Source organism: Marmota marmota, unplaced genomic scaffold (assembly GCF_001458135.2).
Source record: "Marmota marmota marmota unplaced genomic scaffold, marMar, whole genome shotgun sequence".
Taxonomy (NCBI): Eukaryota; Metazoa; Chordata; class Mammalia; order Rodentia; family Sciuridae; genus Marmota; species Marmota marmota.
The window spans coordinates 220459-244425 of record NW_025999875.1 but is presented as its reverse complement, the minus strand read 5'-3'; the positions used below and the strand labels follow the sequence as shown (position 1 = coordinate 244425).

At 43.5% G+C, this 23967-nt stretch overlaps 1 protein-coding gene and 3 non-coding genes across 11 annotated transcripts; 1 reads left to right on the top strand and 3 right to left on the bottom strand.

Moving 5' to 3' along the window:
- Window positions 1–3100: 3100 nt before the first annotated feature.
- Trnav-aac lies at window positions 3101–3173 on the bottom strand. Its single transcript has one exon. It is a non-coding gene; the product is annotated as a tRNA-Val (tRNA).
- A 5830-nt stretch (window positions 3174–9003) lies between these two features.
- On the bottom strand, window positions 9004–9076 carry Trnak-cuu. The gene has a single exon. It is a non-coding gene; the product is annotated as a tRNA-Lys (tRNA).
- Window positions 9077–9575: 499 nt separating this feature from the next.
- On the bottom strand, window positions 9576–9648 carry Trnav-cac. Its single transcript has one exon. It is a non-coding gene; the product is annotated as a tRNA-Val (tRNA).
- A 42-nt stretch (window positions 9649–9690) lies between these two features.
- Trim41 (tripartite motif containing 41) lies at window positions 9691–23065 on the top strand. 8 transcript variants are annotated; one of them, XM_048786702.1, is made up of 9 exons: window positions 9693–9939; window positions 10904–12564; window positions 17653–17748; window positions 19859–20089; window positions 20610–20632; window positions 20831–20958; window positions 21416–21587; window positions 22177–22238; window positions 22620–23065. In XM_048786702.1, the coding sequence occupies exons 2-9, from the start codon at window positions 11758–11760 to the stop codon at window positions 22697–22699; spliced, it is 1599 nt and encodes a 532-aa protein (XP_048642659.1). In that variant the 5' UTR covers window positions 9693–9939; window positions 10904–11757; the 3' UTR covers window positions 22700–23065. The 8 variants fall into 8 exon arrangements, 6 of the variants coding, with proteins under 6 accessions (XP_015362728.1, XP_048642653.1, XP_048642647.1 ...); XM_048786706.1 differs by having other exon boundaries at window positions 21416–21597; XR_007341811.1 differs by having other exon boundaries at window positions 9691–9939; window positions 21416–22238; window positions 22620–22742.
- The last annotated feature ends 902 nt before the right edge of the window (window positions 23066–23967 follow it).

Genomic DNA, 23967 nt, shown 5'->3' with positions numbered 1-23967 from the left:
CAGCTGAAAGTAGATAGCCATATCTGAAAGTCAGATTTCTGCTCTTAATGCTATAATCCATAGCACTTCTAGAAATCTTGGGCATATTGTTTATATATAATCTTTTGAATAAAGCCTCTGCCTTTACAAATTCCATACTGAGGTTTTTAGTGTATGCCTTGATATCCTGAGAATCCCCTAAAACTGCAGATCTAATGTCCTTCACTCATTTTTTTTTATACATTTGCAAAGCAAAAACAGTAAATGGCATGGGTGGAATGATCAGAATATAGATTCAAGGAAGTATGGTTTCTTACCCTCCTGACCCCCCTGTTCTTCCCTCTGCTTTCAAACCCTCTGAAATGCTTCTTCCTCAGGGCCTTTGAACCTCTTGTTTCCTCTCATGAAGGCTTTTTCTCCAAGATCTTTGGAAGATTGACTCTTTGTTTTCCTGATTTAGCTCATTGTCTCCTCTTCTGATTTGTCTTTCTTGGATCCTCTCTCTATCCTTTGTTTACTTGCTACTCTATCCGATCACATTCATTAAATTTCTTGCAGTCCTATCACTCTGAGATTATTTCTATATCTGTTTAGTTGTTTATAGCCTATCAAAAGGTGAACTTGAGGAGGTCAGAGACCTTTTTCACTGCATTGTAAATGAATAACTAAATGAAATTTTCCTTTTAACAGTGGCGTAACACAGGTTTATCATAAGGATGCAATTTATCAATATATTCCCAGAACCAAGGACAGGGACAAGGACTGTTCATTTATGGAATTGGTAGCTATTAATATTCTTTTCTAAACCTCAAAGGGCTGCAGAGTAACAAAACAAACTGAGTCAAAGGCCAATGGTCAATGAAGTGACAATAAAAGTTTAGTTCACAAGATCTGTGTGGATTACAAAGAGAAGATCAAGATAGGATAGAGCATGGTGAGAGGTCAAGGGTAGAGATAAAAGAGGAATGGTGGAAATGTAAAATTTGTTGAAACTGGGTGATACAGGGCTGGGGTTGTGGCTCGGTGGTAGACTGCTTGCCTAGTATGCATGAGGCACTGGGTTTGATCCTCAGCATCACATAAATATAAAATAAAGATATTGTGTCCACTTAAAGCTAAAAGATAAATATTCAAAAAAAAAAAAAAAAAAGAAAGAAAGAAAGAAACTGGGCGATACATACTTGGGGTTTCACTATACCATTCTAAATTTTCTAAGAAAGTTTTAGCAACAAAGCAAAAGGAAATATGATTACTTTCGAATGAGAGGTTAACAATCTAGGTAGACAATTTTGTAGGGAATAATGTTGAAAGTTTGTGTTTGTTTGTTTTGTTTTTAAAGGCAAGCAAACCCACACTGAGGTAAGAGAAACACTTTGAGCCTGGGCAACATAGTGAGACCCCCTGCCTCAAAAATAAATAAATTGATTAAAACCCATGGAGATCCAGCAAAGCTGCAATTAAATGTGAATTCGTATTTGAACTATTTCCCTAGGTACTTGCAAGTGGGAAAGCCAGGAATTTTCATCTCTATGCACTGCCCTGCCACCTAGGTTTGGCTCTGTTACTGTTTTTTGCTTGTTTGTTTTTAAGTTTTAGGTGTAGATAGATACAATACTTCATTTTATTTATTGTGTTATTTTATGTGGTGCTTAGGATCAACCCCAGTGCCTCATACATGCTAGGTAAGAGCTCTACCACTGAGCTACAAACCTTGCCCTGGCTCTGTTAGTCATTACTTTAGAAAAAAAAAAAAATCTCCCTAAACATTCCCCTTTATAGGTAAGAGAAAATTACAAAGGCACTGAGTATGTGTGGCTTTCTGGAAAACTCAAAGGGCAAAACAAAGAGTAACAAAACAACCAAAATTACAAAGGCACTGAGTATGTGTGGCTTTCAGCCTGTCAGGGCAATGCTAAAAAGGCAAAGAGGCCAGTATAAAATGGCTTGCACTGAGAAGCAGTCAAAAAGAATTAACTGAGTCAGTTAATTAAAACAAGATAAGTCTAGGAAAGCTGTGAAGCTATAATAAAAAGTTAGCATTTAAGTGTATCCAAATGAAATATGATTCAAAAGAGGCTGCTTCCAGTACACCATGTTGCTCAGCCTAACTAGTCAGTTGGTGTTAATTGTGTTACTTTGGGTAACACTAGGAAGGAAAACCAATGAGAACTGCATTGTGTTGACTGAGACATTGATCAAAATCCACTTGGATAAGAGTGACAAAAGACTGAATTATGGTCCTGGCCTCCCGGTGTTCTGCGATGAGCTAAGGAGGTCACTTTGGAGAGGGTACTTTTGGAGACACACTGGCTGTCCAGAGCCTGGAGTGGGGGCATGTACCTCAAAAAATAAATAAGATAAGATAAGAAAGACAGACCTCAGGCTCCTTTACGGCGGTTTTGGAGGCGGTGGTTGTCGCGATCGCCACCTGTGCGGTGCAGCAGCGGCTAGTTTTTACACACCGGGCTCTTTTTGGAACTCGCTAATTTTCCTCTTTCCACCCAGCCACTAGCAATCTGTCGCCAACGTACGCTACTTTCTGCATGTTTCACTTGAATTTCTCTCTGTACGCTGCTTCTTTTCCCTTTCTCTGTCCCTGAGTTGCGTCTTCTCGGTCCTCTAGGCTCCTCACCTTTCGTGACCGATTAACCCTTTCGTTGCCCGTGTAAGCGGAAGCAGTAATATTACTCATCTCAAAGATTGTTAGGTTCCACAGAGGGAAACGGGATGCGTGGAGGACGTTGTAGTTACTACTACCACTATTGTCCTCCCTGTAAACACATTCCACCAGCTTGAACTTCCCACATACATTTCCAAACTATTATTTCTTGCGCTTCTTAATATTTCATTGTCGTTACATGGCATTCCTTGGAGGCTGGCTATATTTGATCTTCCAGGACTCGGAACATAAGCTGGAATGACGTTAGACCACCCTCTTTGCACTCACAGAGCTAGACCTATATTAAACTCGTAATGAATTGAAAGACAGGAGCATACATAAAACTGTAAAGAAGTATGGATACATTCCAACGACGAATGAGTAAAAGAGTTTACCAATCAGAACAACAACAAACCAAAAAAAAAAAAAAATTGCGGCAGCCAGGTAAGAAGAAGGAACAGCTGTTTCCGCCCGGTTTCGAACCGGGGACCTTTCGCGTGTTAGGCGAACGTGATAACCACTACACTACGGAAACTGATGGCTGCCAGGGGCATTTCCGTTAAGTTTATAAGATATGTTTAGAGTCACCACCCAGGTTCCCAAATCCCACTTAGTCAGGTCAAATGATATTTACCAAACTACAGAGCAACCCGTCAGCAGGTAGAGAAGTCAGCCATATCCAATAATTTTTTAAAATAAATAAATAAATAAATAATAAAAAGGAGAAAAATGAAACTGACTAACCTTGCAGCGGGAAAGGTAAATGTGGCTGAAAAGGTGAATATTGCTAAAACTGGATAATCCTCCCTGTTGGTTGTTTTTGTTCCAAGGAAGAGAACAAGTCGGTTAAAATATTCACATAATTTGTACTTTATTGACAGTAAAGATCGACAGGGTTTTTTTTTTAAATGAAAAATGCAAAGTATATGACATTTTAATGATTCGTCAAAATGTAAATTAATGTGAATATAAAGTAAAAATAAATTATTTGTATATATGCTTTCAAAAAGTTTATTTCTTCTAATATGCAAAAGTATTAAAAATTGGGGCTGGGCTGAAGCTCCAACATAGAGTTGTGCTTGCCTTGCATGCATGAGGCCCTAAAAATATTGTGTTCATCTACAACTAAAAAAAAAAAAAAAAAAAAAAAAAAATTAAAAAAGTATTAAAAATAAAGGGAAATTGAAATTAAAGATTATCCAATTTTAAGTCAATGTTATTTAAATGAAGCTGTAATTTTTATTAAATTTCGAAAACCTAATGAAATTCTTAAGTATTTTATAAAAAATAAAATCCAAAGGCTGGAGATATGGCTCCAGACTCTATTTGCAGGATGAAAAAGTAGTCAATATACATTTATATACATGTATGTGCTACTGTTAGATAGTAATTAGTAATGAGCGAGAGTTTACCTAACATGTGCGAGGCCCTAGGTTCAATCTCTCTTTATGGCTGAAAAATAAAATAGAACTTGTCAATCCTCGCATTCAATATACAGAGTGGGATGAGGCTTAATGTATGTTAAGTATAGGTCTGTGTGAATCCAAGTTTAGGAACATTATCTTTTGTTCAAATGATTTTCTATATCCAAACTGATTCTAGAATACCTTGGGAACCAGATAACCAGATCCCTTCTCCACCAAGGTGTAGAGTGGGAGCCCATCCAGTTCCCAGTCTGGCTTCTCTGGTCAAGGGCACCATGGGTCCCCAGGTGGCCCAATCTATGTACTTGTAAAATCTTCTTTTATTAGACCATGTGCTGAATTTGACGCAGATGATCTCTCCCTCCTTTTGGCACATTTGGACTCCCTTGGCCTTACTTGTTTGTTGCCCTCCCTTGGCCTTACTTGTTGTCCTCCTATCCCAACTCCTCCTCTAAATTACCAGAAGCCATCAAATTGTATCTCCTCATCTGTGGCTGCAGCAGTGATCATGTTCCCAAGTTTCAGATCCAAGGGTGTCCTGGACATGTCGCACGGTATCTCACATCCAACCTGTTCAATATATATATATTTTTTTAATTTTTAATGTTTATTTTTCAGTTTTTGGCGGACACAACATCGTTGTTTTTTTTTTTTTTGTATGTGGTGCTGAGGATCGAACCCGGGCCGCACGCATGCCAGGCGAGCGCGCTATCGCTTGAGCCACATCCCCAGCAACCTGTTCAATATTGAACTCATCAATTTTTTCTCTACCCTTGTCCCTCTCCTCCATATTCATTCTCTGATCTCTATTATAAAACCACTTGGATGAAAAAAAAAAATCTGGGAGTCCCCTCATCTTGCAGCTGGTACAATCCCTTCACTCACTTGTACCTCTGGCTGCTGCTAGGTTCCAGCCTCCTGTCTGAACACATGGCTGTGTTCCTACAGTTTCTCTCTCTGAGCAGTCTCACTCCTCCTTTACACCATCCCTGAAAGAATTTCACTAAAATGTAAATCAGAGAGTGGTTTAATTACCTCAGCAGCCATCAGCACTACCAAGACAGAGACCGAAGGTTTCACCAGGGTCTCATGTGTTTGTAAGTTCCTCTGAATTGTTGAAAGCTTGCCCCCTTTGTGCTGAGAGTGGCATGGGTTACTTACCTAGTGGGTCATCTCAAATCCAACCTGGCCCCAGAGGCAGCAGTGAAAGAGGTGAAGAGGAGAGAAAGAAGGAATTGTAGCAAAAAGTTCTGACCTGCATGTACTAGGCTTGTTCAGGGTCAGGGAAAAGAAACCGGTCTACTTTGACTTTCCCTTAATGAAAATGCCAGAATCTTTTATGACTGTTTTCCAGTCCCAGTAAAGGTGGTAAGAAATGACATTGAAAACCACAATCTGCAAGCATTTGTGGCAAAAGAAATGGAGTGGCATGTTTTGACTCTAAAATAGTGCTTTACCATTGTAATGAATTGGATGGGAAACTCGATTCATAATTTCATTCATAGTTTCAGAGAAGTCAGTTGAAGAAAATAATGGAAAGACTGGCTATTGTTTAAGAAAATCATTATAACCATTACTAGTTTCAGTTGATAACAGACAATTTATTTTGTATTTTATAGATACAATGGAGTATCTATACTGTGTCAACTTTCGTATAATAAAGAAGGGGGAATGACAAAGCACACATTTATTCACTCATGTCTTCAAGAGAAATATTAGAAGAATATACTTCAAACAAATGAGATTGGTGGATGGGAATGGATATGTGGATGTGAATGAAGTTATACTTCTTTTATACTTCTTTTAAGTAGATTTTCTGTAATACACTGTCCTTTAGAAAATGCCCCAAAACAGAAATAAATAAAACCAACCAGGACGTAGGGGGGAAATAATGTGGAATACAAGTAATAAAATACACCTTATTGTATTACAAATAAACAACATAACTATACTGAAGGACATAGAGAAGATCTTAAGTAATTCTGGAAAATAACATTTCAATTGTTTATTACACCCATACACAGTTCAAACTCTTCTCTAACACCACCAGCTTGTATGTACCTGGATATTCCAAACTGAGACTACATAACTATCTAACACTAGCGCATACATGTATATACATGCCATTGGCCCAGAGGCAGCCTGAAAGAGGTTGACAATAGTATAGATACTCCATTGTACTTTTTTGTCTTTTAACTCATTATTAACTACATATATACACATGTATGTGCTACTGTTAGATAGTAATTAGTAAAGAGCAGTGAAATGTGAACCAATAACATACCAGGGCCATGAGGTTTCTTTGAAATTGACCTTAATGAACAATGAAGTAACTTGTAGAACAACAATAGGTATACTAACCCTGAGAATAAACAGGTGGAAACAAAGGAAGCTGATTAAAAAATAAGTCAAGAAAGATCAATGGGGCTAACTCCTGGCAGGTCCACCGAGGTCATTATAAAGTCAGGATTTATGGTCACAGGTTTCTCAATGTATTTCAGAATGAAAGTTTCTTTAGTATTGCAGGTACACTAAGGTAAATTTGTCCAGTCACTGATCCAAATACCCACATTAACACAGGACTGACTTGTAGATGAATCCCATCCCCTCCAGTATATTGACCTCCCTGACAATTCCAGAGAGGACCAACAGGGGTCAAAAACTCCCCCGCCAGATGTGATAAAGGAAATAAACATCTGACTGGCAAAGACTGAATCCAGTTCTTCTGGTAAATATCAATTTGGAAGCAGTATTGTTTCCTTGGTCATCCTTTGCTTGAAGAGGACCACACTCTTGAAGTTATTCTTTGCTTGAGCCTTACTTTGCTTTCACTCCTAATAAAATTCTCTTGCATTTGTGTGTGTGTGTGTGTGTGTGTGACTGTAAAATTTCTTTAATCAGAACACAAGAACCGAGGTTTGAAGCTTCAGCTTCTCACTCTTCTGTGGCAGTAGGACTGTACTAGCATCTCTGCCTATTTAATGAATCCTGACCCATTCCTGCCAGACTACCCTCATAGCATAACAATATCAAACTCTTCCTAAGACTTCTGAGTCTGAAGGTGATGCTATTCTTTCCTTAGCAAGTTTAATAAACTAGCTTTACTAGACTTCTCTTGTGGTCTGGAGTATTAGCGTGGGAGACTTAGGGGTAAAATAGAAACCAGACTCTATTTGCAGGATGAAAAAGTAGTCAATGTAAACAAATTAATTTCAACCAAAGTTAAGGAAAAAAATTGTGACTTATAAATGGAGGATATTCGTGTTAGTATGTGTCGTGAGAATGCTGTATTATTAACATAGACCAAACACATTTGTGTCTTTCCACAACATCAGAATTTATTGAATAGCAATAAATTCACTGGCTATACCACTTTCATCAATGGCAGTTCACTGAATACTTGTAGGTCACCTGGTAATCATAACTGGGCAATCTTGATTTCTATTATCTGTAGAACTCAAATCACGTGTCACACTTCACACAAATACATATGTATGTTTGTGTATGTATGTGTTTTACAGAAAGGGTTAAGACATCCACAGGGGTTCAGAAGGCTGAACAGAGAGCAAAGGCAGAGAGCAGATATGAATATACTGTAAGTAGTCAGATAAGAATACAAACCACCCAAAGAACTTGTTCATGGTGCAGAGTTACAAGAACAAGAACTTTTTCTAGGCCAAGTTCCCAATTGATGGCACAGTGTCAGCTTGAGATGTCAGCTTGGAGTGGGACTTGCCTCACGGGTAGGAAAAACTACACTCAGCTACAGCCCAAGGTCAGAGATATGGAGTTTCCTGAATAAGGTTATTGGTCAAGGCTCATGACAAATGATCAGGTAATGAATGGATTCACGCTGCTACTGTTGTCTCTCTCTCTCTCTCTCTCTCTCTCTCTCTCTCTCTCTCTCTCTCTCTCGGGTCTCCACCTTTTATGGGTCTCAACTGAAGGGCACAAAAAAAACACAAACAAACTGAGAAACCACAAAAGCCTTGTAGATTCAAACAGCAACTCTTTATTCCCCACCTCTCACCGGCTCTACACACGCACGTTCTGCAAAAAATACACTCCCTCCACCAGGCTCTGCATACCAATTCTCTCAGAACCCCTTGAGAACTCAACGGGAACTCAAAGAGCAGGCGCCTGAGGCAACAGGCGCCTATTCCCAACAGGATCCACCCTAAACCTGGAGCCACCTTAATCCAACAGGATCCACCCTAAACCTGGAGCCACCCTAATCCAACAGGGCCACCTTTCTAAACAATTTCAACCCCAAAATGCCATGCGTCATTTCCAACTTGGCTATGGCTCTCAGCAGTGTTCAATAAACTTATGGGCCTGGTTTTTCTGATATGAGTTTGATATGCTTATGTATCCAGGTACATCTGATTAATTTCACAGGTAGTCATTCCATTAGCACAATTGGTTTATCAGTTTATGCCTTATGGTTGTGCCAGCTGGTGTTTACTTGTACAAATAAGGTGTGCAGTCATTCCATTGCAGCAGTTTAGCTCAAAATGGAGTGGCTTATGAGAAACTACAAAATGGAGAAATAACGGTTCAAGCACAGCCTGAAAACTGCTCAGTGCAGAATACAGCCTACTCTCCACAATGTTTCAAAATACAAATAAAGGAAGTAAAGTGGATGCAGGAAAGCATGGAGCAATATCTCCAAAAGATGGACTTGATCCAAAGAGATGTTAATTTGATGAGGATCTCATCACTCAAAGAGCCTTTCCTGAGGAAAGCCCACAGCGGTAGAACTTTATTACACCTCCCTTAGGGAAGAGGGTGCTATGGTAGGGACTCTACAAGAATTTCGGCCTTCCTTTCAGCTACTGGAGAGTAAGGGGCATCTGGCTCTGGCTCAATAGCTCAGGAAAGTATCATCAAATTGCCTTAGAAAGGAGGGAGCCTCTCTCACCTTCGTTCAAAATAACTCCACGCCCAACGTGGGGCTCGAACCCACGACCCTGAGATTAAGGGTCTCATGCTCTACCGACTGAGCTAGCCGGGCATGGTGAAACAGCTTTGGTGTTGTGTTCCAGGAGACTGAGATCTACTGGCAGAGGCACACATAGGTTTTTAGAAATAACTGGTACAAGATTACATAGAATGTACGTGCACAAGATTTGATCCTGGGGAGTCTAAAGCCTACGGATTCCTCTAGAAGGGTTGCAGGATCGGCTATCTGAGGAGAAGAGAAAGACGATCCCAGCAGCTGGGGAGGCTAAGGCAGGAGGGTCTCAAGTTCAAGGCCAGCCTAAGCAATTTAGTGAGCGTAAGCAACTTTGTGTCTCATAATTAAAAATAAAAAGGGATGGGGATGTGGCTCAGTGGTTAAGCGTCCCTGGGTTCAAACCCTGCTACAAACAAAAAAATTAAAACAAACAAACAAAAAACCCAAGCCGGTGAGGTGTGAGACATGGATTTATGTTTGAAGCTGTGAGTTTAGTTTTGCTTTAGTCCAAGTCTCATTGCCCGTCTCCTTCATATACAAGAACCCTTAAAAAGTTTGTTTCCGCCCGGTTTCGAACCGGGGACCTTTCGCGTGTGAGGCGAACGTGATAACCACTACACTACGGAAACTGCCTGCAGCTAGCTTTGATTATTATATTCCTGAAGCTGTAGATCTGCGGGACTACAAGCCGCACGAACCTGGAACTCTATGGGAACAAGGGGCTCTGCCCCTGTAGCAGCCGGCCAAATTCTGTCCAGTTCTTGTACCCGACGTCTCTGTCACAGCAGCTCCTGCAATTCCTGGCATATAGAATGTTTCACCACGAAGGTTTGTGGTTTCGGCGCGTTCACACAGACGTCCTCAGAGGCCCCGGCCCACCTCCTAAGGAACCACGGTGATCACCTGAAGTTTTTCACAGAGTAAGTTTTACATGCCCCACCCTGGTATCTCTGTGTCCAACACCTGCTGGGTATTCTGTACATGAATCATGGTCCAGTAGTTTCTTCCGCCATTTAAAAAATATTTAAAGGAAGCATCAAATATTATTTCTATCGCACAAAGAATCTATTCGGCATAGATGTTCTGGGGACCAGGCATCACCTTTACCAATATACCCTGGACAAAACTTTTTCAAGTAAAACCAGTCCTATAAGTCCAAGTCTAGCCCTTGTTCTTAGATTGGGATTCCACGAATGAAAACCTCTAAGTAGTTCTGGTGCGGAGCAAGAGCGGTGCACAAGCGGTGCACAAACGGTGCACAGCTCAAAAAAGTATTTGTTGAATGAATCAATGACACTTGGAAAAATATCTTTAAGATAATAAATGGGTTTGATTCAAAGTTCAAAGGATACAGAACTACATGTAAGGGAGAGTGTTTTTCTTACTGCTTTCATCCTTTCTGTGGAATACTACTTCTTCTAGAGAAACTCTACCAGTAGTATTCCATAGAAGAATGATAATAAAGGGCAGCTAACTCTTGTATCGTTCTTATCACGTGCTAAGCAATGTTCTAATTTATACATGAGGTTTACTAATTCTCATAAAACTCGGAGGTAGGAACTATTGATTAAGCGCAGGAAAATAAAGCTATTAATTTATTTTACATTCGCCCTCTACCCTTTTTTTTTGTTTGTTTTTAACAGATGGTAGTATACTCTGCACTTTGTAACTTGGTTTTTGTAAATTTAATAAATATTCTGAAGAGGATTTTTTTTTCATGGCTAAAGAGCGTTCTACTATACGGATGTAATGATTTGTCACTCTTCCTTAGTAGGGAAGTTCACCCAAACATTGTGACTGTGACCGGTGGTCAGTTTTTAAAATGGGCGTGGAAATGCCAACAGTAGTAAGGGAAAGGTGGTATGTCTGGCTCCACTCCCACAGTACTTCTTCAGGCTCCACCTCCCGATCCGACTAGGAAGGACCCTCTAGAGTGTCAAACAACAAAGTCTTCTGCCTAGAAGGGCCGGAAGTACTTCGGGGCGTTCACCGGAGTCGGCCCCTCTCTTTCCGCCATCGGCTGTGGGAGTCCTTGCTGCAGTCGTCCTTGCTCGGTCGGTAGGATGGCGCCTGGCCGATGCGGTCATAGCACCGAGAGCAGACAGCTGCCAAACGCTCCCACTGTCCCCCGTAGTTTCTCTCCAGTGGCGGGGGATGGAGGTGGGCAGTCCTTCTGTTCTGTGCGCGTTCCCGGCTTCCCTGCATCACAGAGACGAGGGCCTCCACCGTCCTAGCTTCCCGCCCTGTTCCCTAGTGTCTGCTAGAGCGTCTCCTCGCCGTTTCCTGTTGCCTTGGGGGCCCGGGTGGGGAGGGGTGGGAAGAGGGCGTAGCACGATCGGGGAGGGAACTCGAGAGCTTGGGTTGTGCGCAGACGCCGGAAGTGTCAGGAGGGAGGCCGGAAGTGAGGGGGCGGGGCCAGGAAGTGAGGAGGGGCGGGGTTTAGTGAGGAGGCCGGGGGAGCGTTGGGGCAGATTTGCACTCAGGGCCACCTGAGGGACTTGTCGGTGGTTCTCAGCTCTGTCCCCTCCACTCGTAGAGACACGGTTGTCGTCTGGGAGTAGGGAACTCTTTGGAGGGGTGGGTTGTAGGGAGGACATTTCTCTGGCAGCGCTTGAGGCACGGTGTGAAGGGGCAGGACTGGGGGTGGGGCCGGGTCGCCAGGGCGTCTGAGAGGGAAGACCCCCGCCCCCCCCCCGACCCCCCCACCGCACATCTACACTGGCTGACTGGACACTAAGATGGCTGCCGTTGCCATGACACCCAACCCTGTGCAGACCCTTCAGGAGGAGGCGGTGTGCGCCATCTGCCTCGATTACTTCACGGACCCGGTGTCCATCGGCTGCGGGCACAACTTCTGCCGAGTGTGTGTAACCCAGTTGTGGGGTGGGGAGGATGAGGAGGACAGGGATGAGTTGGACCGGGAGGAGGAGGAGGAGGAAGGAGAGGAGGAGGAAGTGGAGGCTGTGGGGGCCGGAGGCGGGTGGGACACCCCCATGCGGGAAGAAGATTATGAGGGCGAAATGGAGGAGGAGGTCGAGGAGGAAGAGGAGGGTGTGTTCTGGACCAGTGGCATGGGTGGGTCCAACTGGGACAACATGGACTACGTGTGGGAGGAGGAGGACGAGGAGGAAGACCTGCACTACTATTTGGGGGACATGGAGGACCTGAGGGGGGAGGACGAGGATGAGGAGGAGGAAGTGCTGGAGGAGGACGAGGAAGAGGAGCTAGACCCCGTCACCCCACTGCCCCCACCTCCAGCCCCTCGGAGGTGCTTCACCTGTCCCCAGTGCCGAAAGAGCTTTCCTCGGCGGAGCTTCCGCCCCAACCTGCAGCTGGCCAACATGGTTCAGGTGATTCGGCAGATGCACCCAACCCCTGGTCGAGGGAGCCGTGTGAATGAGCAGGGCATCTGTCCCAAACACCAAGAAGCTCTGAAGCTGTTCTGTGAGGTGGATGAAGAAGCTATCTGTGTGGTGTGCCGAGAATCCAGGAGCCACAAACAGCACAGTGTGGTGCCATTGGAGGAGGTGGTACAGGAATACAAGGTGAGACAAGTAAAAAGTGCAGATGGAGTTTAGTGGGGTTAGAGAACTATTAAGGGGAACTGGGAAAAGGAAACATCTGTACTTCTCAGAGTACCTCATGTTCTGGCGAACTGATTTTCCCTCTCCAAGCATTGGCACCAGGGTGGGTTTGAATGAGAAGAATCCTGTACACAGACAAAGCAGATACAATGAAGCAGACCTGGGAAGTAAATAGGGCAAAGTGAGTGATGTCAGATCAGTGGGCTTTGTCTTCTGGGAAGCAGGGCACTGCTTTTCACACCTCCATTGTTGCTAAGTGTAGGGGTGCAAGTGACAGGTCTCCAAGGCTTTACTAGCACTCTCATTTTCTTTTGGATGAGTCTTAAGTCCCTTCTTGACTAAGTCCCTTGGGGTAGAAAGAAATGGGGATTTCAAAGAACAAGAAAGGACTTTGAATGAAACAGGAATATAGAAATGCTAGTATCATATCCAAATGTACTGCACTTGCCTCCTAATGGATTCCATACCACCCTGTGGTATGGCTTGGTTCCCACCTCAAGGTCTTTGGTCTACTCTGTACAGGTCTGTTGTACTGACTGGAAAAGAGAGTGGCTTTTAAGGCAGAAGACCTAGCTCTGCCTTACTATCAAATCTTGCTCAAGTATCTGAGTATCTTTGAACTTTAATTTCTCCAGAATTGATAGTTAATATTTACTGGGCACTTATGTAAATTGGGCACTTTTCATGGGTTATCGTTTAAAACTTAAAACCATTCTATAAGTTGATATATTTTCCAGTTTCATTTTACAATATGGGGAACAGTCAGAAAGGTGTAAATACTGTACCATGGGCCACGAAGCTTTAGTAAATTGTGGACTTGGTTATGGCTGTCCCTCTCCCTGGGGTATACCTGTAACAGTGTCACCACCATTTGTATGTTTGTTTTTAGTTTGACTTTTCTGTCATGTGAACTTTCTTCTTGTAGTCTGATTTTAGTTTGATTAAGGTCTTGCTCCCTACCTCCAATTTAACTTTTAGGTTAAAAAAAAAGATTTTTCTGAGAGATAGCCAGCACAAATAACATTACTTTTTTCTTTTCTTTTCTTTTTTTTTTTTTGGCTATGAGGTTGAACCAAGGGCTGCTTTACCATTGAGCTATATCCCTAGCCCTTTTTATTTTTTGAAACAGGATTCTTGCTAACTTGCTTAGGACTCTAGCAAGTTGCTGAGGCTGACTTCAAACTTATGATCCTCCTGTCTCAGCCTTCCAAGTTGTTGGGATTATAGGCATGCAACACTGTGCCAGGCCAAATAGCATTACTTTGTAATGGTCTGGGTGGATTTGAAGGAGTGAGATCAGAAGGAAGGCAGGGTAGCTTCTGTGTAGTCTGCACAGAAATTTTTTGTTTGTTTGTTTTATGACTGTGTTTTACCCCTTCTCCTGATTTCTTCAGTAACTTTATTTAGGGGTTATTATCATTACCTCACTTTTAGAGTAATAACTCAGCTCAGAGTGGTACAGCTAAGATAAACCTAAAAAAAAAAAATAAAATAAAAAGAGAAACCCAGATTGCCTCATCTCCAGGAACCATAAATAACACAGCATGCTGCCATTAAAGGAGGACCTCATCTCCTTGCACACAATGATTGTCAAACCTGCCTGATTATTAGAGTTACTGGAGGAAGTTTTCAAAAGTACAGTGGGCAAGGCATGGTGGTCCATGATCATAATCCCAGGCGCAAGGATTGCAGGGTGGAGGCTACTCTTGGTAATTTAGTGAGATCCTGTCTAAAAATAAAAAAAAATAAAAACTAAGTATGTAGCTCTGTGATAGAGGACAACTTGATTTAATTTCTAGTAATGCAAAAATAATAATAATAATAAATAAATAAAGCAGCTTCTACCACTAGAGATTCTGAATCAGGTAGGGTACAGTGGTACATACTTGTAATCCCAGGAGACTGAGGCAGAAGGATTGCAAGTTTGAGGCCAACCTTAGCAACTTAGTGAGGTCTTAAGCAACTTGGAACCCTGTCTTAGAATAAAAAATAAAAAGAGTTAGGATTATAGCTCAGTGGTAAATCATCCCTGGGTTCAATCCACAGTATCAACAAGACAGAGACTCTGAATTAATAAGGAGAATAGCTTTAGAAAGCTCAGCCTAGCAGGGAATTGCTGCCCCTTAAGCCCAGTCTTTTTTTTTTTTTTTTCCTTTTTTGGTACTAGGGATTGAACTCAAGGGCACTTAACCTCTGAGCCAGATCCCCGGTCCTATTTTATATTTTATTTAGAGACACGATCTCTTAGATCCTCACCATTGCTGAGGCTGGCTTTGAACTTTGGATCCTCTTGTCTCAGCCTCCCTCCCATTCCACTGGGATTACCGGCGTATGTCATTTTATTTTTCATGTGGTGCTGAGGATCGAACCCAGTGCCTCACACATTCAAGGCAAGTGCTCTACCACTGAGCTATAGTCCCAGCCTAGCCCTTTTTATGTTTAACCTCAGCCTTTCAAGTAGCTGGGATTATAGTCATGTACCACCATACTCAGGGCTGTCCTTCTCTTTTATATCCTCTCAGCTCCTAATTAGGTGAACCCATAATACAATGTGTGGTCACTTTGTTAATTTATATTAACCACATCTGTTGAATGTCTGCTGCTGCCAAAAATTCTTTTACTAGGTTCTGAAGTGGATGAGGAGTTAAAAGAAATTATAATCCTTTTCCTTGATCGGTTTACCAGGCCCAACAGTTTTGGAAGCCAGATAAACACATTTAATATGACATTAACTAATCAGCAAATGTAGGTACTTGCTTTATTATGTAAATCTAATTCAAGTGATTCCTTTTCTGATTTAGAGACTTTTTTTTTTTTTATAGATGGGTAGTTTATTCTTATATGTACATGTGCATTAACTCGGCACACTGTTGTTTTGTAGAAATATTTATTGAACAGATAGTAGTAACAAATGATGCATAAGTAAAGTCCCTAAAAGCTGAAATGTCCTTGAAATTTTCTCTTAAATAGTACTCTATTTGGGTTTGTGCTTAAGAATTTTTTTTGTCAGTGATTTAGGAAAAATATTGAAAAATATTGGAGGGAGCAAGGCAAAAAATAGAAGACGTTAAAAAAAAAAAAAAAAAAGGAAAGAGCAAATAGATACCCATTGTGGTATCTCTAACTGCCCTTTAAAGATAGACTCAGAGCCAGGCATAATGGTGCATATGAATTCCAAATTAATGGAGTAGAAATACTGATTGTACAGTGGAGAAATATAAAATAATATTAAGCTGGATGTGGTCATGTCTGTAATTTCAGCTACTGGGAGGCTGAGGCAGAAGGATCAAAAATTAGAGGCCAGCTTTGGTAACTTAAACACTGTCTCAAAATAGGAAAACGGTGGGGGACATAGCTCAGTATGTAGAATGTTCCTGGGTTTAGATGTGTGTGTCGGTAGTGGTAATATCAAAATGCAAAATTTTGTGTGGCTTTTACTATTTTCATGTTATAGAACGACTGCCATTTTATTGTTACTGTAATTTTTTCTTTACTTGTGCAAGAACTGCCTTTTGTAATCTGGGTCAGTAACCCTTTTAGTGCAAGGGTCATTACAAGGATATTACTGGCAGCTGACAACTTAGATAGCAAATACTAGATAGCATTTGCAGGTCTTTGCCACATGCCAGATACTGTGCTAAGTATACTATTCATGGGGTAGATTCTATCCCCGTTTTTAAGCTGAGGAAACTGGAATTGTGGCTTGCCTCAGATCACCCAAGTGCATTCAGGCCCTGGTTAGTGTCTAGGCTTAAGGTTTTCTATCCAGTATTTTCCCCTAAGGAAAAGGAGGGAGCAAGGCAGAAATAGAAGACATTAAAAAAAAAAAAAGTAAAGAGCTAATAGGTTGGACTTACCCATTCTCGTGTCTCTAACAGCCCTTTAAAGATAGACTCAGAGTCAGGCATGGTGGTGCACACCTGTAATCCCAGCTACTGAGGAGGCTGATGCAGGAGACCAGGTTGTGAGAACCTGTCTCAAAAAAAAAGGTGGGAGGGGACCTCCTTAGCTCAGTGATAGAGTGCCCCTGGGTTCAATCCCCAATATGGAAGAGATGGGGGCAGGAGAAGGAAAAGACTCACTTATAAACTGTTAGACCACAAAAGTTAATGTGCCTAATTGCTGTGAAAGTTAATAACTTTAGGGAAGAAGGGATTTTTGCTTTTCATTTAGCAAGTAATTGACTGTTAGAGAAAACATAAGTACAGAAATTAAGTGGGGAGGGGACCATGCAATATCTGGTGGAGAGGCACACTTGTGGGAAGTAATATAAAGGTTTTATTCCAGATCCTTTGGGATCACAGAGGAGGTTGGGGGCAGGAAGAATCAGGTTAGGGAGCTGGGTTTTAAAGTAAGAATGCCTTAGGCTAGGTGGGGAAGGATAATCCCAGGCAGGGGGAACAGCAAGAAATTATACTCAGCCTGGGGTTGGGAGGCTGAAGTAGGAGGCTTGTGAGTTCAGAGCCAGCTTCAGCAACTTATCAAGGCCCTAAGCAACTTAGGAGACCCTGTCTCAAAATAAAAAGGGCTGGGGATGTAGCTCAGTAGTTAAGTACTTCTGGGTCAATCCCTTGTACCAAAAAAAAAAAAAAAGAAAAAAAAAGAAAGAAAATAGGAAAAGACAAGTACTTTTATGTGACTAAATGAAAGACTATAGAAAGGATGAAGTGAGGATAGAAATGTAGGGTCAGATCACTGGAAATGGTGGGAGATCACCAAAAGATTCTTAACATGGGTATAAAATCATCAGAAAAGTATTCAAAGATGAAGATCATTTATAAGGTGGAAAGGACCAAAGTCAGGAATACTCATGCAAAGACTTCCATGTGGTAGAGGCTCAAGGCTTGTCCACCCCAACTATTGGTTTTGGACCTCTGTAATCATAGAACCTCATCTTTAGAAAATGTACATGAGTTCAGGGGAGGATTGGAGGCCTTTATCATCATGTGAGGGAAGACAGGAGGAAGGGTTTACTTGACACCTGAGGTGGGGATATCAGGCTCTGAAGTACAACCCCCACCTTTAACCTTCTCTTTCCCATTCCCTCAGACCAAACTGCAGGGGCATGTGGAACCCCTTAGGAAGCACCTGGAGGCTGTGCAGAAGATGAAGGCCAAGGAGGAGAGGCGGGTGACAGAGCTGAAGGTGTGTAGATGTCCTTGAGTAGGCTGACTGGTTCTATGGTCAGGGCAAGGAAGATAAGCCTGCTTATGCTCACAGGTGATAATGAGATCCCCTGAACACAGGACAGCCAAATATGGGAGAGGTGTAAATACTTTCCCAGGGATGTAAGGTGATTGGGGGTGGGGGCACGAGGTGCTGTGAGGGGACACGTTCCTTTCTCGATTCTAAAATGGAGTGAAAACTAATGCCTGGCTTGGTAAGGCTGGGCACCTGGCTCAAGGCTACAGAGCAAAGCTTTCTACCAAGAAATCTAACTCAGCACTGGATGGCATAGAGGGCAAAAGGGGGAAAAGCCCGCACAGCAGCTATGAGAGAAGTTCCAGTCCTAGCATAGATGTAGATAGTAGACAGAGCATCCCTGATGTTGAGAGGGATGTGGTCCTGGGAGGCTTGTCTCGGAAGAAGGCCAAGGTATGTAAGGGAAGGGAGGAATTACTGAATATTAGCATTGCAGAAACTGATATAGCTCCTTGTCCAGTGTTTCTTGCCCTTTTTCATCATTGCTCACCCTTCCCCAAAGAGTCTTTTTTGATATTTTCCACTTACTTGCTACTTCCTGACCCTCTGCCTGTTTTTATAAGGGCAGCAAGTCCTGTTGGAATGGACTAGCACTGTGAGATTCAAAAACCAAGCTAGGACATCTTCTGTCCCTCTTCCCCTCCCTCCCAGTATGTAACTTCCCCAACCAGAGTGTGGGCCTTGTCACTTCCCAAAACCATACTCATCGCTGTCTATACTTTAGAGATTCTGCTGCTGGCAAATACAGAATCTGAGTCTGGGAGTTAAAGAGCCACCTTGCCTCTGTCCATATTGATAACTTTGGGAATCTCTGGGATTGGGGGCCAGGACCTGAGTATCTTTGGAGCAGAAGGTAAAACTGATGGCTGCTTCCCTCACCCAGTTGGCTTGCCCTCCCTACTCTGGCCAGTTATTTTTACCCAGAGAATGTCTCCCACTGATAGTCATGGGTGAAAAGTATGCCCATCACCCAGGATGGTCCCAGCACAGGCAAATGGGGTAGGACTAAGCAGGGGTGTTTTTTTGTTGTTGTTGTAGGATATTAAGTACAGTTGCCCTTTGTATCTGTGCATTCCATATCCAACGTTGAATTGAAAATATGTGGAAAAAGGAAAAAATATTTGGGAAAAAATTACATCTGTACTGAACATGCATGATATTTTTCCTTTGTCATTTTTCCCTAAACAATATAGTAGAACAATTATTTGCATAGCATTTATATTAAGTAATATAAATAATCTAGAGTTGTTTAAAGGATATGAGAGTGTATGTGTAGGTTATATGCAAATACTATTTTATGTAAGGGCCCCTGAAACTTGGGGAATCCTGGAACCAATTCCACTTGAATACCTTGGGACAACTATACCTTCTAATATCATTGATTTTGCTTCTTGGCCCATGAAGTGCAAAATACTAACCAATCTTTACTGAAGAAGCTTGCTGATTATTGATCTAGAGCACTTAGGTGACTTTTCTAAGGTCACTGAATAGCAACATAGTGAGGACCCTAAGTTGATGTCTTGATTCCTGAATTATCTTACTTACTGATGTCAAAAAAATTCTTACCAGGTAACTACTCTTTAGTTGACACAGTCTGATGACACTATAGCAAACAGACAGGAATTGGGCATAATCCCTGCTGGTGGGAGCTTACAGTGCCTCTGGGGAAAATAATTTTAAAGGATACTTGACTTTATTTTAAACAGCATTTCCAATACTGTATATGCCATGGAAAGATAACAGTGATATTTATGGAGATGGTGCTGATTAGATTTGGAAGGGAGAAAAAGCTTCTCAGAATATGTAAGCTTAGACTGAAGGGCAAGTCAAGTTAGGTAGACAAGGTAGAGAGAAGCCTTCCAGGCAGTTGTTGGTGCCATTGGGACCAGTTGCCAGGGAAGTATGTGTAGGAAGGAGAAGGAACTGTGATTCTTCTTGGATTTGAGGAATGTAGGGCTCCTTTGCTTTGGATTGAGAGACAGCAGTTAGAAAACAGGAGATTTACCTTCCTATACATTCAGTGATATCACCCATCCCCTTCGCATCATTCCAGAGCCAGATGAAGGCAGAGCTGGCTGCTGTGGCTTCAGAGTTTGGGCGGCTCACACGGTTTCTGGCTGAAGAGCAGGCAGGGCTGGAGCGGCGCCTCCGAGAGATGCATGAAGCTCAGTTGGAACGTGCTGGAACAGTGGCTAGCCGCCTTGCTGAACAGGCTGCCCAGCTGAGCCGCCTGCTGGCTGAGGCCCAGGAGCGGAGTCAGCAGGGGGGCCTGCGACTACTACAGGTGAGCACTGTGCTCCTTTCTACCCTGCCTGTCACCTCCCCAGCTCCCTATTTGCCCTGTTAGGCTGTGTTCACCATTACCTCTGCCCAGAGCTACCTCTTCTTTCCGGAAGAACTCACAACAGTTTTTAACCTGAACACCAAAAATGGTTTTTGAGGCTGGAGACAATGTTAAATGTGGTGTGTGTAACAGTTCTACCCAATGAAAAGAAGGAAGAATTAGATCTAGAAGGAGGATGAATGAGAGTTGAGGAATGAATTTTTAAAAAAGGTGACCAAATCATATTATGAAATTCTGTTATTGGGCTTTCAGCTGGATGAGATGTTAGATATAGTCAGACATAGGGATGTATGATGACACATGCATGTTTATTAAGGGCCTTGAGGTCCTGCTTCTCCCTTCCTGTTCAAGTGCAGACCTTTCTCTGGCTGGAGATTGGGAGAAAGCAATGGTCTCTGTGCAGCTGACATTCTCTTTGTCTCTTTCTCCCTCTCCCTCTTTTTGTTTCTGTTATTCCCAGGACATCAAGGAGACTTTCAATAGGTGTGTTCCCATTTTACCCTTTGTGACCCAGTGATATCTGGTTCCCCATCCCTGCCTCTCTTGGGTATCCCTCTCCTCTCCTTCCTTCCCCAGGACCTGAGTTTCTGCCTCCTGGACCCTCCTCTCCTTCCCCTCAGCTTCTACTCTTCCCTCCGGGAATATCATGGTCCCACCCCCTGCCCGGTCCCCTTCCTCCAGGTGTGAAGAGGTACAGCTGCAGCCCCCAGAGATCTGGTCCCCTGACCCGTGCCAACCCCATAGCCATGACTTCCTGACAGATGCCATCGTGAGGAAAATGAGCCGGATGTTCTGTCAGGCTGCGAGAGGTAGGGAGGTCACCTGTATGACCTTCCTTTGCCTTTCCCTTCAAAGACCTGAGATTGGGTTCTGAGGGAAGTTGGGACATGGGGGTAGTGCAGGGGGCTGAGGTGGCTCAGGCTATAGGTAGACCACACTGAAAATTCAAGCCTAGAATAACTTCTGTCATAGCTCAGGTAGGTTGTGGGGGTGGGGGTAGGGACAGGATGGATGAGGTGGCAAGAATAGTCAGGGACTGGGGAATGGCTATCAGGTGTCCTGGGAACAAGATTGGAGAAAGGGGTGGAACTCATAGGAACCTGAGCCTGTCCTGTAAACTGGTATGGGGAGGAGCTGAGGAGAGCTAGATGGGATCGATGGGGGTTGGGGGACAAGGAAGGTACAGCAGGAAAGACTGAACCTTTGGAGTTGGCTTCTGATGGGGAATAGTGTTCCAGCCCTGGCGTATTTGTCCTCCCTCCCAAGTGGACCTGACGCTGGATCCTGACACCGCTCACCCAGCCCTGATGCTGTCCCCTGACCGCCGGGGGGTCCGCCTGGCAGAACGGCGGCAAGAGGTTGCTGACCATCCCAAGCGCTTCTCGGCTGACTGCTGCGTACTGGGGGCCCAAGGCTTCCGCTCTGGCCGGCACTACTGGGAGGTAGAGGTGGGCGGGCGGCGGGGCTGGGCGGTGGGCGCTGCCCGTGAATCAACCCATCATAAAGAAAAGGTGGGCTCCGGGGGGTCCTCTGTGGGCAGCGGGGATGCCAGCTCCTCACGCCATCACCATCGCCGCCGCCGGCTCCATCTGCCCCAGCAGCCCCTGCTTCAGCGGGAAGTGTGGTGTGTGGGTACCAATGGCAAACGGTACCAGGCACAGAGCTCAACAGAGCAGACACTGCTGAGTCCAAGTGAGAAACCACGGCGCTTTGGCGTATACCTGGACTATGAGGCTGGGCGCTTGGGCTTCTACAATGCGGAGACTCTAGCCCACGTGCATACATTTTCAGCTGCCTTCCTGGGCGAGCGTGTCTTCCCTTTCTTTCGGGTGCTATCCAAGGGTACCCGCATCAAGCTTTGCCCTTGATCAGCCTACCACTCGCAGGGGCCCCTCTGGTCCGCACTGGGGGGGCGGGTGGTGGTGGATGATGGCCCGTAAGTTTGGGAGCTGAAAGGCTCCTCCCACGTTTGTTACTGCGTTGCTTCCTGCTCCCCCTTGACCCCAGGCCCCTGCTTCTCCCTCTAGGAGCCTAAAGAACCTTCCTGGCCTCCAGCTCGGCCTACTCTCACCTACTGTCTGTCCAACAGGTCTGCATGGGTCCCTGATAATGAGAACAGCTGCCTGCCTGCCTGGTCTTCCCTTCCTGTCTGCCTAGCCCAGTTCAGCCCAGCCCTGGGGTCTAACTTTTGAGTAGGGGATGAGAAGAGATTGTAATTTCATCCCTTAACTTCTTTCCCCACCCCTACTCTTAAACCTTGTCAGTTCTGGGGCTGGAGGGTTTGGGCAAGACTCATAACATCCCCATTCCAATTCCATCTTATGGTGCAATTTTTAGCTAAGGATTTGGAAGTTGTTTTGGGAAGGCAGGCTGGGCAAAAGGGTAGAGCTGGGTAAAGAAATGTCTACTCTCCTGGGGAATAGGAGGGATTCTAAAACTTTCCTTCCATCCCCAATTTCTACCTCCATAGACCGGCCAGAATTTAGCTTCAGTGAGAGATCTGGGATGGTCAACATGATTGAAACTACATACCATTACATCACCCAATAAATTATTTTCTCCCCTTTTTCCAACACTGAATCTAGGAGCAAAGCTCACCCCACCCTACCCGTCTTCACTGCCAGGCTTCTTTAACCCTTTGTTCAATGGAGTTGCTTTCTTCAGTTTCCAGCCTTTCCCCATGACTTTTATTTCCCTCCACTTGGCAAAGTCTGATGGGGAGCCTGGGGACAGGGACCAGGGGTTTGGATCCCTGGGAAGGAGAGCCTTGGGTATAATCTATTTTTCTAGTAACCCCTTGCCTTCTGTCACTTGTCAGCTTTTGTCCTCTGCTTTGATGGCTGAGGACAATTCATGTTCTTGGGGGGGAATGGGAAGGTGGATTGTGTTGCAGAAATAAAAATGTTTATTTGCTTCTTTTGTGGAGTCCACCTCTCAAGTAGATACGAGGGTGCAAATCAGAAGTGATTTCTTAGTATTGTAAAACTGGCTAAGTGCTTCTTTCCTGTTCCAGCAAAGATTGGGATAAAAATTTCCTATTCTAACACCCCCATTTATTGGCACAGCATTCAAAATCTATATGTAAAGATCATTTGTTACCTTGTACTACCATACTGAGGGTCCATAAAATAAAGCTTCCCCTGGGAATCTCCACAAAATTCAAGTGACTATTTTTGTGGAAACTATTTCAAAGTTATATGAGCATACCAAGTTAAGTTTGAGGTTAGAGGTACCCTAATCCAAGACTGGGGTTGTGGCTCAGTGGTAGAGCACTTGCCTAGCAGGCATGAGGCACTGGGTTTGATCCTCAAGCACCATATAAATATACAGGTATTATATCTACCTACAACTAAAAAATACTATATACACATATTATCCCACTACTTATTCAAGGCCAGTGTATGCAATTTCAAGATCCTGTCTTAAAGAACTGGGGATGCAGCTCAGTGGTATAATGTCTCTGGATTTAATCCCTAGCGCACACTTTCTGATGCTGCCTAGTTTTTTTAAAAAATTGTAGGCACAGTGGCATATGCCTATAATCCCAGTGGCTGAGGAGGCTGAAATAGGAGGATTGTGGGTTCAAAGCCAGCCTAAGCAACAGTGAGGCACTAAGAAAACAAGTATGTCTCTAAATAAAATAAACACAAAAATAGAGTTGGGGAATGTGGCTCAGTGGTTGAGTGCCTGAGTTCAATCCCCAGCACAACCCATTCCTCCAATTTAACCAAGGACCCAAATTAATGGAGATACGGTAATCTGAGATTTCAAAGTTTCTTGAATACATCTTTGGAGGAAATGAGAGAAAACATAAGGAA